The 17,782-nt window shown below is 31.9% G+C and overlaps 1 protein-coding gene across 4 annotated transcripts in view; it reads right to left on the bottom strand.

Annotated features, from left to right (window-relative positions):
* Nt5b (5' nucleotidase B) overlaps positions 1-17,782 on the bottom strand; it is a 66,023-nt gene that overhangs the window by 40,588 nt on the left and 7,653 nt on the right. The window contains exon 1 of one of the 4 annotated variants that reach the window (XM_088261177.1): positions 9,271-9,760. The exons of the other annotated variants lie outside the window; for them this stretch is intronic. Within the exon in view, the coding sequence (XP_088117303.1) occupies positions 9,271-9,581 (311 nt within the window). The 5' untranslated portion in view covers positions 9,582-9,760. Of the gene's footprint in view, positions 1-9,270; positions 9,761-17,782 lie in introns of those variants that run through there. 4 annotated transcript variants of the gene reach the window in all.

The following is a 17,782-nucleotide window of genomic DNA, read 5'->3' as shown; positions in this document are numbered from 1 at the left end:
TTGTGTAATGGAAACTAATGCGCAAACTTCGTGTTTCCATAAAGAAAAGATTAGCTAATGGCGTATATTAAAAGCCGGATATATAATTGATCTATAATCTATACAATAGTTGAAGAGAAGGGACTATTACGACGTTATAATGTCGGTACTTGAATAAATTGAGAAACTGTGTATGAATAATTCTGAGAAAATGGAGAAACGAGTCCCAAGTGTCATATCAAATTCACGTCAGAAGGGAATCAATAAATATCCGGAATTCTGAATACTAAATAATTTATGGAGAAAAACAACAAATAACGTATAAATCATTTCCAAAAGTCATTTTCCTCTCATTATATTGAGGTATATATTGTATTATATTTGATTTTCATAGAGTTAATATTCGTGAAAAGATGATGTCATATTTTAAATCAGTTCAGGAAATTTAAATGGTTATGGTCCCATGTCCATCACAGAGAGTTTTTTCCAAAGGAGTAAATAGTATCACGTAGTTTTTAGCAAGCTTCATTTAAAAAAAGTACTCATAATTGCTGACAAAGTAATGTGTGTTAACATCACTTTAAAATCAAAAGTGGCCAAATCTTCAGAGCAGCGATTCCATACAGAAGTAACTAATTTAACTACGATGTGTAGATGGCATATTGAAACCGCTTGTGGATCTGGGGGGCGATTATATTGTCGCGAGAAACAAGCGCCCGTATATGACAGACACACTAATCATCGTGCTATCTTCTTTATACAGGTACCCGAGTACCCTTGGCCTTTTTTCTCAATTCATCCGCTAGAGGGATGGACAATTTTCTCGCGACAATAAAATCACCCCCCTGTATTATAAGGATGTTAAAGATACCGATAATTTAATCAATATTACCGAATAAAAGCAAAGTAATCTTAACTAAGGAAATAAAACGTAACTTGGATAACCTTAACATCACTTCTTTCCGGTAAAAAGCGAATATTTAATCATTTTCTTTTCGGAATCACCAATTTCCTGACAATACTGATCACTTATCGGTTTCAAAATGCCAAAGTCATCAGAAATAAAAGTCCAGAAGAAAAGTTCAAGTTATCTACACCACGTTGTTAAAAAGACAACTTCCGTATGGGATCCCAGCGCGGATGTTATTATTATCTATTTTTTCTAACCGGGAAGCAGTAATGATAGGTTGCGTTAATTTATAAAGAGCCTAAAGTCGAAAAAATAATTGGGTATTTCCGTGTACTACTTATGTAACGAAGTATGGTGCACATTTTGCCTTGAGCGAAATTATTTGCACTTGATTTAATTAATATGGTAATGTGAACTGAGTTGGGACATCGCAAATAGCTTTATAATGGAAAGTATTGTAATCATAATGAAACTATCAAGTACACATATTTGTAAATTTGTCTTTAAACATAATACGATGAGGTGATTTGTGTGACATATGCGATGTCTTAACAAATTACGACAGTCAGAATCGAATATTGCAATTCATGCATTTTATTATTTAACCGCTGACCTCTAAAATAGAAACTATATATATATATATATATATATATATATATATATATATATATATATATATATATATATATATATATATATATATATATATATATATATATATATATATATATATATATATATATATATATATATATATATATATATATATATATATATATATATATATATATATATATATATATATATATATATATATATATATATATATATATATATATATATATATATATATAGGGTCCGCCAAATAACATTTTTTTTTTGAAAATGGGGCGCAAAACATCGAGTGTAGCTTCGGCTGTGTGGCACGTAGCGCCGTCCTGTTGAAACCAAATGTTGCCAATATCCTCCTCTTCAATTTTTGTGAACAAAAATCCGTTCAACATGGCCCGATAACGATAGCCATTGACTAACGGCCACTCCTTGCTCATTTTCAAAGAAAAATGGCCCAATTATGCCTCTGGACCAAAATCCGCACCAAACAGTGACTCGTTTTGGGTGTACCGGCTTTTCAATGTATGCGTGCGGGTTTTCTGTGCCCCAAATACGACAATTTTGCTTGTTTACATACCCGCCAAGATCAAAATGAGCTTCATCCGAAAAGATGATTTTTTTGGCAAAATCGGCATCTTCTGTAAGTCGAATGTCGCAATATTTCCCAGCGTTGTTCAAGCGTATACACAACCATATTCGCTCAGCGGAAGGATAAAACTAATTATCTGTCAAATCAGACATGAGCTAAGTGTTACCATTCACGAAATAAGCACTAGTTGAAAAAAAAAACTTTAGATGGCGGACCCTATATATATATATATATATATATATATATATATATATATATATATATATATATATATATATATATATATATATATATATATATATATATATATATATATATATATATATATATATATATATATATATATATATATATTATATCATTCCCAGTGGGAGGGGGTGTCAAATAAATATAAGTGATTTTTTCACTCTAATATTAACACAATATTACCCCATACTGGTACCTGAAGAGGAGGGCTGATCACCTTTCCTTTATGTGCTAACGATCAAGATTACACCGCGTTTACATGATGCAGTGTGCTATGCACCATTGTGCAACCATACCATTATGCAAGTATATTTATATAAGTATGTGAATACGTTAGCATACTATCAAGAACCGGACTCATTTTCTTTAAAAAAAAAACAGGTTTTAAATTTTTACTAAATCAGGTTGCACTATTTTACTGAACATCATAATTTGAATACGTGCTAAAATTTCAGGAACTACTAAATAACGATCGAAGAACTACAGTATAAGCAAATATCAAATAAAAACAAAAGTCAGGGTTATTAGCTCGAAGCGTGATTGATGAACATACCAAACCCATGAGAGATTTAATTAAAGAGGTGAAATGGATAACATCATTAATTTTGAAAGGTATCGGGAATACCTTGGTCGATTGATTCGTGTTGAGCGATAAACCTATCTACGGAAATATCGTAATAACTTCTTGATTTCGATTTAAACACGTCACCGTATTAAGTACTTTTTTTTTCTTCCCACATTGCTCACTCCTTTCAAGAACGTCATATATCAAAAATCGACAATTTTCAGTTGGGCATGTTTTCGGAATGCTTAAAAAAATGAACTATATCCCAGCAAAGGCGGCATATTTTTAACTTAATATTTACCCGCTACAGGGCAGAAAGTGTTGTTTTTGCATTTTGAAGAAAAGGTATTAAGTATTTAATTATTTTTTAAATATACTAAATATTTTTCAAATGGAGAAAAAACATTAAGGTTTTACCTAAAAAGATCTGTTGCACAGTAAAAAGTTCAATAAGTGGCTTGATATTTATTTTTAATACATTTCATTATATTTTTAAACTTTAAAAACGATCTCCTGGAAAATCAAGTATTTTGATATATGTATGACGTTGTTGAAAGGAGTGAGCGACATGTGAACTTGCCCAATCGATAAATACATTACATTAAAAAAAAATTGGCAACTACTGAAAGCAAAAGCATTGAAATTAAACCTCATTCCAGTATTGGCAGTCCGCCATAGTGACAAATGAAAGCCTATCTCAGTGATACATATACATCGTAGATTTTTGTTAGAAATAATATCAAAATACATACTCTTCTTCTAACCCTTATGCGCACCGAATGGTGCATAAGGCAATACATAGTATCGGGGAAGTGTTTTCTTGATTGTCAATTACTTGAGTCAAGGTGATCAGTTCTGCGATTTAGATACCAATCTAGGGTTATACGTAGATTATGATATGAAAATGATAATGACAGATAAAATGTGTAATATGCTTAAATTTAAGTTTATTTTTTACTCCATTTACTAACTACCAGTTAACCAGTCTTTTTTTTAATCATTAATTTTGATAATCAGAATTTGTATTCGTTATTTTGCTTAAAACCACCCGTAGTTGATACTTTGTATGAAAAAAAACTCAGTTGAAAGGTTAAATTTTCTATTGCGTATAAGGTGATCACTTTACACACGTGTAACATTCACCATTCTACCCATGATTGACATTATTGGAACTCATACATATGTAATAAATGTCACGACTTTTTATGTTTGAATTTACAGGAGCCATCTATGGTTGATGTGAGAAAGCTTTGATTTAGCAGAGATCTATGATATATGCACGATCCTATCCGGATTATTTAACATACTGGAAGACGTCTGAAAACATGATTTTTAATTTTTATGCGGCGTATAATATGATTAACAAGGATTTGGACATACCCAAAAATGTTGTGAATAGTTGATATTAGTATGTATAGTTCACAATACACGCGTAATATAGATGTATGATACAAAAGAAGTTAATGTGGTGGGGATAGAGAATATTTCGCCAAAAAGCTTTGTAACAAGGAATTATTAGTTTTCCTCGGGTGATTAATGATTGTCACGATATAACGTGTAATAGAAGGCCAAGCTTTATTTTAGGTACTAAAAACGTTTTTCTTTGTATTATTTATTGAACACGCCTACGTTAGGAGGGAACATATTTCATTATTTAAAAAAAAACGAGTTCACCAGTTTCATTACTGTATACATGATAGAAGTGAAACTTCTTAAAAAATAAACAATAAGAGATATTTAATGTGAGTGACATAGAGAGAGACAGAGAGAGAGAACATATCAAAAGAAATACAACAATACAAAATTTGATTTAAAAAAATCTGTTTATTCAATATTTACACTATCATTGATTGGTGGTTCAGGTATTAATATGTACTGATATTAATGGTTTGTGATAACTAAAATATGATATGTACTCGTATATCTGTAATTCGGTATTTTCAAGATAAGGAGAAAGAATTGCATGTATTGTAGTTCCGGATTCTGTTATTTATTAGTTGGATTTGTTCAAACACAATGTGTAATACCTCCCTGTTCATATATAGCGCCTAACGTGTACATTTTCAATGCGCGCATGCGCGACACTATCTTATTCTGTCGCTTTATATCGTACATGTACCTATACGTCGATCTCTTTTACTCCACTTCCGTGGCGTCGAAATGTATGTCTCTTTCATCTTTCCCCTACATAATATTTTTCCTCTCTCTCATGTAACGAAATTTGTCCAATAAACGCAACGCATCCTCGAAATTTCACTCTCGATTCTCGTCCGATTATCGATTATCGAATTGCCGCCTAAAAAGTTTCACTTAAAAAATAATGATAAAAGAAGTGGGAAGGTACGTTTTGATACTGAATCGCTCAATTAAAAAAATAAATAAACGGTGGGCAAGTTTTTAATCAAGGCAACCTGAATCCGTATAATTGGCCACTCGGGAAATTTACATGCAAATTGGTTCTTAGTATTCTTTAGAACAAAAAAAAATATTTAGTCAGAATTCTACGAAAATCGATTAAACCGATTCTATTACAATTTATTGATTCTGTTTCCATTATCGTTATATACTTACTCAAATAATATGTGCAAACAACCCTTATTAATCAGGGTTGTCAAAAATATGTACAAGTAATAAACCCACTAAAGTATGTCGAAATGAAAATGAAAATAATTGAGGGCGCTTGTATAGTTCTTTCAATCTGTAGTCGGCTGATTACAACAGTTGTGAAACTGTCATTCTTCATATGTTATGTTATGCCTGTCAATATTCAATGTATTGAGACGAAAACAAATGTTTTGTATTTATTGGCTTAAAATGAAAAAGGGGTAATAAATAATCAATAATAATAATAATAAAACCCTTATCCGCACCCCAATGGTGCATAGGGCACTGCTTCATATGAACACAGTGTTATCTTGATCGTTTACACACGAAGGAATGGTGATCAGCCCTCCGCTTCAGGTACCAGTCCAGGGTAATATTGAATAAATATTACAGTGAAAAAATCACTTATATTTATTTGACCCCCCTGGGAATCGAACCCGGGACCTCCAGAACGGTAGCCGAGCGTGCTGACCATTACACTACAGAGGCGGACAAAATAATCAAGTGAGTTATTAATAACCTTACATTTAGCGGTTTATATGATTTTGCGTTAAATAAAAGTCTAGTCATGCGTTGAGTGAAGTATATTTTAAACTAGCCAATAGAAAGCAAATAAATCGGAGACAATTCATAAAATATTGCACAAATAAAAATTATCATTGGAAATCTCGTATTTTATTCTTGTTACTCTGATACTTTGGACTAAAATAAAAATAAAAGTACATATTTTAGGAAAATATTCAAAATATATTCTTTTATAATTTTTTTTTTAATAATTAATAAATTTGATAATTTAATAAACGCAATATCCCTTTCCTTGAAATAATTTCATTTCATTCAATCGCAATTCGATTTAGTGAATAAAAATAAATATTAAATCTCGAATACGTCGGATAATAAAAGTTTTATTATGCTCGGTAGAAAATTGGGTTACGTACCAAAATTTAGAAATTCACTTATTTACGCGCATCGAACCAGAGAAAGTGGAATAATTTATTCATTCGGCTATGGAAGGGAATCGAACCTACGATATTGAATTTGGGATATGCAAATTAGCTGAATAAATACCACACACACATAAGTACTGAACTTTTATTATAATATTTTATTGGATACAATATTTCGTGTGGAGTGTTTTAAATTTCAGTCTCACGATACGGTTTTTCATATAAATTTTATTTGTCCAGCGACCAAATATTTTTTTTCTTAAGAGAGATAAATATTTGTGTTTTTATCATTTACACGAATATTTCAATTTCATACTACATATTTCTGTGAGCCTAAATTGCTCATTATTAGAAATATGTATAAAATTATGACTCAAGCGTCCGCGACACTAAACACGGGACCGCAACCCGACACAACACCTTTAGTGACTTTTAGTCTTAACACCTTTAGGGACACGGTAGGATGTCTAAATTGACTCCACATATGGAGACAACTGAACCGGAAGACCTTCTTGCCAAGTGCAGTGTGAATTTCATCCCAACAAAGTTAATATATTTTTTTAATTGAAAAAGAAAACATTTAACACCCAATCATACCAGCTGTTCTATATTAGTTTTTTTTTATAATTAACAAGCCCCAAAATTGATTTTGTACAAAATCATGCTCTTGTGACGCAACTCAATCATACATTATATTATATATGCACATACAAATGAATCACGTTTGAGAAACACGAATTTCACGATGCAAAATCATGAATGCGATTTCAAGGTTTTCTTTCACTGCACTACATGTTTATATGTACTGGTAATACACAATGCCGACCGCTGCTGAATATAAAATCACACGTGCAACAAATCAACAAAGAATTGCATGTGTAGCTGATAAACATATGGTATTGTGCGAGCACGTAAAACGTGTTATAAAGGAAAACATGCCTCAGATTTTTAGTCCAAGAAGTAAGTACATGCGTCAGGTTTTTAGGTTAAAAGAATACAATTTCTTCAGTTATTATCAACGTTTTTTTTACGTTGCTCTACACATACTAATATATTTAAAATATTAATGCACGTAGCTAATTGAAGGAGTAGGTTAACATATTTATAAATGATCTAAATATTCGCTTATTTATAATAATGTCATGATTTAATGATGACAAATTATTTAACAAATAAACCTATTTATAAATATGGAATTATTTTGGTTTCAACCAAGATAACAGTGACCTTTATAAACATTTATTTATTTCTGTATACTTACTAAGTAAGTAAACATTGGAAGCAAAAATCTGCGATAAGAAGTGTAATAATAACAAAGCTTCATCCTCGATGAATTAATAGCGGAAATTTTCACAAATTGTGGTTGTCATAATTTTCTATCGAAATGTTACAATTTCGTTACTTCATCATAATAAAATGAGTTAATAAAATACTAAATTCAACCTCTCAAATCAAAGATTATATTGTAATAAAATTACATCTTTATTTTTGCGAGAAGTGCAAAAACGTCAGGTTTATTCGATATAGAAATAAAAAAATTATGCTAGAATTTCATGATTCGATAATATTACAGAATGAAGTACAGTAAAACCTCGTTATAACGGACACATTGGGGGGAGGGGGTGTCCGTTAAAGCCGAAAGTCCGTTACATAACAATAGGTTAAAAATAAATAAGTATAGTGTAACTTTAAAAAAAATGAATAATGTATTTACATATAATTGACAATACTTAAGAACAAAAAAAAACAATAAATTGTTTTCGAACACTCGTCTTGAAGTGATGTTGTTGTTTGCTTTCAGTGATTCTGCTTTGAAAAAGAAATCAAGTTTTGTTTACCCTTTTGAAGCTTTGAGACATAATTTGTGTTAATCATGGCCGTTAAAAAGTGTTTTCATTCGGTGTCACTTGAATTTAAGCATATACTTATATAATATTCCGTGACGTTTTTACATTTTCAAAATTTGACCGTAATTTTTGCTCGTTATATCTGAAGTTCGTTATATCGAGGATTTACTGTATGTGAATTTCAGTGAATTGTCATATTAAAATTTAGTGTAGGTCAGTTATTCCCAAAATAGACGATACAATTTATGCCGATTGGGGCCGAATCGTGACCTCATTTTCCTCGCTGACAAAAAATCCAATTATTTACTTGTCAAAATGATTATTCGATAATAAAATGCCGGGTTATTTTTATGAAATTATTTACAAATGTCGCGTAGGCTAATAGGAGGTTGACAAATTATCACTAGCGCCAAGGGGGCGATGGACCAAAACAGTTCGGAAACTAGTGGTGTAAACAAAAATTTCAATTTGTTACATGAAATAGAAGGTATATTAATATTATGAAGGAGGTAATTTTGAAATTATTTGATTTTTTTTTTTTAAATAAAACTGAAAAGGCGATTTTTTTATCCCATAACCTCACATTTTCATTATTATTTTTTTTAACCCGAAATGTCCGTGTTAACCACACAAAAAGATCGCATAATTTATGTATTTTTCGTGAAACCTTACTTTTTTATAAAAAAATGCCTTAAATAAATGAATCAATTCCGTACATAACGATAAAACATTATTAGAAAAAAATATATCACAGAACAAAGACATTTTTTTTTTATAAATCGTAGAAGTTACTACTTTAATGGAAAAAAAAATCAATTAATCAAACAGTGATCCATGAATCAAGAAACCAGTGAACGGATCTGTATTGGTGAACGAGATTTACGTGAAACTGTTTTGCTTCACCGCGGGAAATTAAAATTGTAAATATGTAAAACATAAATAAAAAGTATTTTTCAAAGTGTCGACGTTACCTGTGGCCAATGTCTCGGCTGTCGAGCCACAAGTGGTCGGTGGCCACCCCCTCGGCGAACCCGTCCAGCTCGACCTCGCTCCTGTCGTTGCCCGCGGCGCTGCCCGTGGACGACAGGCGCCTCCTGTATTCCCCCGGGCCCCCGTTGCCCCCGCCGCAAGGGGGCGCCGCGCCTTCGCCTTCGAGCGAGAAGCTGACGGAAGGTCTCTTCTTGGGACAAGAACTCGCCCTGGTCCTCAGTTCCTCCGCGGAGATGGGAGGAGTCACGGGGTAAACGCCGACGAACGACGAGACAGGAGAGGTCTCGGGCATTGTCACAAAAACAACAAAATATGCGAAAAATTGTCAACAAATATCTGCACAAATGTGAGAATTATTTTTATCGGTCATTCAAATGTCAATGTGCATAGACACTCGAGTCGCGGGTTAGTTTGTGCGCCGGGAGCGGATTGAGTCGCGCGTGCGTACGGCTCGAAGGCTACTGCGAGAGTGAATGACTGGACAGCCTTTATCGTAAATCGTGACAAAACAAATCAAAACAACTGGCTTCCTCTTCTTGCCTTCGTAATGTACGTATGTATGTACTCGTATAAGCAGGGACGGTTTTCGCTAAGGAGCAGAGTGCAGCGAAGCTCCGAAAAAACTTAAAATAATAGAAATATTTTATTTTGATTTTTTTTATTTGGAAATTCAACAGAACGTTACAAAAATTCATTAGCATTAACGAGTAATACAAAACAGGTATTTGTACCATTAAAGTTACAAAATTTCACTTATGTGAAAATACCGGGAGAGGGGCGGGGAGGAAAAGGGGAAAAGGGGAAAAGGGGAAAAGGGGAAAGGGGAAAAGGGGAAAAGGGGAAAAGGGAAAAATCACAGCTCAAGTCAAAGACAAATTATATGACAATAGGGACAACACCACGATATGAATGCCGACATTAAATATAAGCGATCCCGGTAAATTATTGATAAACACGGTTTTATTACTATAATAAAAAAAATATATTGGAAAACCAACAGAATATTTATAAAAAAATAATCAAATATAATAAGAAAAAATCGAACTATAGGTTTCCCCTTAAAAATAATCTAAAATTTGTCATATAAATCAGTATAACTTAAATAAGTACAAAACAAACATTAAGTCAATGCTGAAATTCAAAACTGAAATGACCAAGTCAATTAAAAGAAATTTTCTATTTGATTAAGCATTTAATTGCACATATCGTTTGTTTGCCCTATTTAAAAATGAATTTTGATACGACTTGGTATCGTTTTAGTATTTTTAATTTAGAAAATACTTAAGATAAAAAAATAATAAAATAATTTAGAGGTTTACGTTAATGTGTATGTAATACATACATATTTCTCATTTAATAAAATTTGTATGATTTTTCTATTTAAAAATAAATGTTATTACCATATATAGTTTTCAAAAATTATTATTGCTTTTATAATACTTTAAAAAATATATTTTTATCTTATGTTTATTAATATTTCTATTTGTTTAAAATATTTATTATGTTATGAAATATTATAAAGAAATTGTCAGTAGAAAAATTTATGAGGCGAATGTAGTTGGTTATAGAGAAAGACCGAGGAAAACTTAGCATCATCAAGTACATATTTCAAATACTTGAAAGCGGTCAAGTCAGGAGTCGAAACAATCGGCGGTTATGAGGAGATACATGAATGTGGAAGAGGCCAAGGTCGGTTGCAAAGACGTTTTGGTGTGACATTCTATTATCTCTGCCTACCTCTGCGGGAGGTGCCGTGATGGTTGGTTAGTTGAAAAAATATGTCTGAACGTTGGACTGCAATATGAAAGCCTATGTTATACCTGTAGGAAGACCTACCGCTATGCTGAACAATATCACGTCGGATATTCATCTGTTCCATGTGTCTGAGGCGGTATTCCGAAGCGGGATTCTTCTACTTTTTTAACAAGAGTGTTCTTGCTTGCTTTCTTATTTTTGTTTTGATATAACTATTGATTTGTTCCATGCGTCTGAGGGGGTATTCCAAAGCGGGATTCTTGTATATTTTTAAGTGTTCTTACTTACTTTCTAATTTTTGTTTAAATGTTGGTATACGCTTTAAAATTTTGTTTGTAATGTATATGTTAATTATTATTGAATAAAATAAAATTGAATTGAAGTGAAGCCATCCATAAAATGATATGCACTGCCTTATAATTCTGTAGCCTACCGCCACTGCATTTAAATGATGCTTACGTAGATAAATCGCAAAGAAAACAAGAATTACAGAAGACAGCGAATTAATATACGACTACCATTCAGTAGCTTATTAATTTATCGGAACATGTTTAAAATTTAATAATACATATAAATATTAAATCCATGACCAATCCGTTATTCTGTAATTTTAAATCAAATAAAAGCAATCTCGGATTTATTACAAAATTTTATCTATTTGCTTACCGTATTTTATAAAACTTATGCCGGTATGCAAGATAACGTTTTATTACACAAATTATAAAATAATAAAACACACGTTATCGTCAAATCGCAACAAGTTCTAGAGTTCGATTCCCTGTTTTATCACGTTTTGTACTGACATTTATTGGTGCAACTGCATTTTATATAATAAATCAACAACGACCGGTCTTGATAACCCAATCTGATGATGTCGGTAACAACGAAACCCGATCACTGTTCAAATAAAAACAAATACTGGTCAATAGATGTCTAGTGAAGTTCTAATGATTCAAGAACAATGTTTCTAAATTGGTTCATACATATAAGTATATAGAACTTCCAAGAATTTGAGAAGTGTGGTTTTCAATAATGGGTAGAATTGGTGAATGTTACACGTGTGTAAAGTGATCACTTTAACCAGTCTATGATGGTCGTCTGCCCCGTAAATGCGCAGACTTTCATATTTTTCTTCATCTTTGATGACATGTCAAAAATAATATAAAAAATAACTCCTGTAATTGGAGATAATCCAGATTGGTGAACAAGTATTTGGACACACTCAAAATGTTGTAAATAAAATAAACGTGGAAAAAACTAAATACATAGTTGTTGTTTAATGACACATATTTTTTTTAAATGGATATTTGTTTTTTTTTACTAAAAGTTATCCACCCTACTAAGTTAAACTGTAAACTTCCATATAAAATCGATAACCAAGTAAAAAATATTTTTTTAAATCCAGGATTTTCGGTACTGCATATTTAAAGTTGCGTGAAAACGTATTTCCCTCAAAACTGAAAATCGTCCGAAAAAATATAGATTGAAAAAAAAACACACACACGCACTTAAAATTATTTATTTAGTGTAATCATATTAGTATGCTTGTCGATTTTTAGGCTAGTGATACAGAAAAATACTGCCAGAATTATAAGACTGGAATTGTTTTCATGTAAACATGGAAAAGCAATTGGAAACAAAGTCTAACACAAGTTGTTTACGAAATGTGCGATTTTACGATGTTTCTTTGCAAATTGAAACGCCATCAACTGGATAAACAAAACAAAAACTACATAAGTATCATGTAAATATGCTACGAATACACCGATACGCACTCAAAATGAAACGGTATTCGTAGCTTTAAACCAGATATATATTTTATTTAATAAAATTTTTACTTGGTAAATACCACTATTTCCTAAAATCTATCGTAACACGTGTTTCGATGCGTTTCGCATCATTTTCAAACATCGTATGTGAAGCCAAGTTTAAATTTCATAAATGTATTTTTAATTTAAATTTTACTTGGTGAATTTCATTACTATTTCATAAAATCTATCGTGACACGTGTTTGGATGCATTCCGCGTCATTTTCATATACAGTATATGCGGAAATAATTGTATTGAAACACGAGTCACAACTGATTTTAAGAAATATTGGCATTTACCATGTAAAGGTAATTGCCAAATCAATTAATGAATTTATGTATTAATTTTAAATCAAACACAGATTTCTTGAGTATACTGAGTTGTATTTTATTAACAAAAACACATAAAAAAATATATTGTGACAATTGTTTCGCCTTGTTAGGGCATTATCAAACTAATGAAACTAAATTTTACAGTTGTGTTCTTGGGATGTTGAAGGATGAAGAGGAGTAGGATGAGTAAGAGGTGTTTCTTATTTATTTTTCTTTTTTATCAGTGTGAACATGGACAATAGGAGGGAGGCTTTAGTCATTGCGTACGGATAAGAGTTATAAGAAGACTATGAATATTAAAGTATGTTGCCTAGATTCGACATTAAAAATGTGTTTTACTATCGGATATTAATAACCATTCAGATTGATTCCAACCAACTGACGTCATTAATGCGTCAATAGATAAGGCGTCTATAAAACAGGTCTAATTAAAAAGACGACAGCCCTTTTTACTTATAAAATAAATGATTAAAAAAAACATAATTAAAACCAATACTCGAGATGGTGTTTAAAGAGAACAATTTATTTGTGCACATTGTATTTTTTTAGATAAAACGTTTAGGAAACAATTGAATTGTACGGATGAGCATGTGAATTAAACATGCTCGTTTTACCTTAGCATAAATGATAACGAGTGTGTCTTTATCCGCACCTAATGGTGCACAAGGTACTTCATCGTGTTGACGCAGTGTTATCTTGATCGTCGAACACATGAAGCCCTGCGCTTAAGGTGATATTAAATCAATATTTTCTCCCTGTAAATCGATCCCGAGACCTCCATCACGGTAGCCAAACGCACTAACCACTATACTACGTGTTAGTTCATAAGGAACTATCACGAGAGGTGGTATCATATATGATAAAAACAGTGAAGGACATTGGTACCATAAACCAACCTAGGACACAAAATGCCGAACCCTCTTCTAGTGGAACGGAAGGCCTGTTGACGACAGTCAACAGTCCGGCTTCTCCTGAGGAGTTTTACGTGGTTTTTTCCCAGCAATGAGCAAACGCTGAGAAGTTCCCGATTGGTCCACACTAGTTTATCCTTCCTGTTCCCAACACAGATTAAGATAAAACATTTACAACATTTTGAGTGTGTCCAAATACTTGTTCACAAATCTGGATTATCTCCAATTAAAGGAGTTGTTTTTTACATATATATTTTTAAAGTGATTACATTTTATTTTTTGTTTAAGTGATCACTTAAACCAGTAAACCCCGCAAATGCCCAGCCTTCTATATTCTTATTCATCTATGTTGTGATGTCAAAAAAAAAAATTTTTGGCTAGAAGAAACAAAAATCTACTGATCTATAAACCTTGTACTTAATAAGTAGGAAAATAATGAATTCAACTCCCATCTTTAAAAAAAAAAAACACTTTACTCCAAAGGCGGACAAATAAATCGAAAACATGAAAACAAACTTGTTTAAAAAAATATATAAGGCGTTAGTGCGTTACTTTGATTTCGTAAACACAACATGTTTTAACCTAAGCTAAAAAATAAGTAAAGGGCTAGGCTTCGGCTACGATACAAACAACTAGCGGCAAGAGTCAAGCCGCAAGCGGATTACAAAGCGGATTCTTGTCGTTAATTACAAAGAATTTGGTTGAGTGGCCCAATTATTTTTTTGTTCATCGTCTACCGCCCGCCGCTCGTATCGCGACCGCGGCCTTAGAGGGTGTCATTATTCAGCCGTACGGTAGTCAATGAATCATTGTCAGACGGGAGGAGTATCTAATTTAACATACTCAAACTATGTATTAGACTTGTTTTGTATATACAAAAGCCGATATAATTAATTTTTTCATTCATCATTTTCTTTCGGAAAATTCGCTTTCGAAAAAACGTTATTTTCGTAAGTTGGCAATGAATGACGTCACAGAAACGATGGAGTCATTTTAATGTTGGTGTGATTGCTAAATTATTGGCGGCTCTATTTGTTGATGTCTGTCCACCCTCCTATCCCCCCCTCCCCTCATATTTGTATAACACAAATGGTAATGTAGTGGTAAACAAACAATCGATACTACTACTATTACAGCTCTATAAACCATAGACAATAAACCATATAACGTCATAAAACGTTCGATGACGGAAATTTGATGACGTATGCGAACGCACGTTTTTCGTTTTATAAAAATATCTCAAGTTTAAACCTTCATATATCCCTTATTTATCTACATATTTCAATAAGAATGTCACCGATAGTCTTGTGATTTTTCATATTAATTTACTAGCCAATAATCCAACATCCTGACACAGGCCTATTACTGGTTTTACCGCACGCTTAAAATAATTCATTGTTCGGATATTTAATAACTCTTCCAAATTTGCACACAATATTATCCCATTCAAGGTCCGCTATAACTGATTAATTTGGGTATGCATGATTTACAATTCAATATGGAAACCACTTCAGTTTGTACCGCATCAATCTTTATACTGATAATTATCATAATATATTTTTTATCATTATTTATTCCGTATTTAATAACATTCTATAGCGTACTGGAAGTGCCAAGGTTTTATCTTTAAATAGGGTATTTTCATTTCACGGCAGTATTAAAAATGCTGTCTGGAGAATTCTGGATATATATTTTTTTTGGTCAATACATTCAAAATATGGCAAAATTGGCCACACATAATCAATAGCTATATAACTGGTGACTATTTATGTGACACACGAGTCTATATCAGCTTTCATCAGCTAAAAATGTTAAACATATTCAAGTATACGAGCAATTATGTATATGGGTGTTTTCGAATAAATGCCACAAATTTTATGTGAACCACAGCAAAGTCCCAACATTTTTTTCATTAAGGCGGGATAATCGATAACCGGGAACTTAATTTTCTAATGTAACATTTAAGGTAACATTTAATGTGATGAATTTTTCGCTTAACCTTCCAGCGGGCGCGTTGAGAAATTTCCCTTGAGCGGGCGCGAGTCACAAATTTTATGTCATTAAGTTCTGTAGGTATGTAAATTGGGTTTTCTTTTTATAAATATTATGAAATTGCTGTTATGCTATAAAAAATGATAAATGTACTTTAAAATATATATAATATTCACTTTCACCATCGTGTCAATTTATTTTTTCTAATCAAAAATTCTTTCATTGTTTTCTCCTCTCTTTAGTTGGTCTGAGGTGTTTTCCTGTTGAAACACGTCTAAAACGAATACAAAATACGTTTAGCTATAAAGGAAACGATTTAAATGAAAAATAAATAGGAAAAATACTTTATTTCCATATAAAAAACATTAAATACACGTTAAAGAGCGATTTTTAAATTTACGCTCAAAGGAAATTTCCAAATTTCAAAAAAAAAAAAAAACTTCTTAGCTCACTAGGTACGTCTGTAGTTTAAAGAGACACTGACCCTCGAATAGCTTGGAGCTGGATGCTTGCAATCATGTGGTAAGAGTGGAGGAAGCTATAAGGTGCATTTGTCATAAATTTTATGACAACGTAAAGGTTAAAACACCGTATGTATTGAAAAAATAAGGTTTTCTAAGAAATAAATGGTATTTTTTTTCAATATTATGAAAAAAAAACAATATCATACATTCTTAAAAAAAATGTGCGCGCAGACATCTGTGGCTCCTTACGCAGCCGGTCGTTTACTAAATTCTATATTTGCGAGTACTCCCTTAATTGATTCGACAGTCACTTCGTAGTAATATCTATCCATTTGTCATTTAAGTTATACTCGGTAAAAAGAGTGGTAATTACAAAGAAAAACTTAAATTAAAAATCCTAAAATTTTTGTTATGACGTTCGACTATTTCGAGTTCAAAAGAGAATTATGTAAGTAGCAATACTCATACGACATCAATATATAGTTCAAGATGATGTAAAACATATGCTTTGAAGAATACCACGTGGTCACAGCATGATCCAGCAAAGATAATAAATAATGATGGCTATTTATAGAATTAGATTAAAAACGTAAAGGCACAGTGTTATAGTTATAGTAATAGTGAACCATATTAATTGCGATAAAATGTTAATAAACTCAGTATTAAAATTATATTTTGATAACTGCTTATGTAATATAATATTAGTATACGTACGTAACGGTATAAGGTCTGGTATCGAACGACTCTTAACGCCTTACTCGCAATAATATAATTCAGTATGCGTCCGGCAGCTCTGAGAACCGGACGTGACCAAACGCCCAATTTTTTTAGAATACATACTAGATTTTTTGTGTTTTTTTTTTATAATACATACTGAAAAAAAATGTTTGTAATTTTTTTAACTCCTTACCTTTCAATACTTCTTTTTTTTTAATCATATTTTTATTTCGAGGAAAAACTTAATTTTTTAATACTAAAACGGTGTTTTAGGAAAAAAGTCAATTAATTACGTCGAATTTTACTTGGGTTAAATGAAAATTAAGTTGCGATTTATCAAATACTGGGCCATAACACAAATGCATTAAGGCCATACTCGCAATAACAGATCTCATTCAGCGTTCCGCAACCCTAGAAGCTACACGTTATTTCTCGCCCGATTATATTGGATTTTTCGTTTTATAGAATAAATGAAGATTGATTTTTTTAAACTCCTTACCTTTAAAAACTCTT

The sequence above is a fragment of the Brachycentrus maculatus genome, unplaced genomic scaffold (assembly GCF_059751285.1).
Source record: "Brachycentrus maculatus isolate JH-2025_06_01 unplaced genomic scaffold, ASM5975128v1 h1tg000150l, whole genome shotgun sequence".
NCBI classification, from domain to species: domain Eukaryota; kingdom Metazoa; phylum Arthropoda; class Insecta; order Trichoptera; family Brachycentridae; genus Brachycentrus; species Brachycentrus maculatus.
This window is presented reverse-complemented; position numbering and strand designations above follow the sequence as displayed.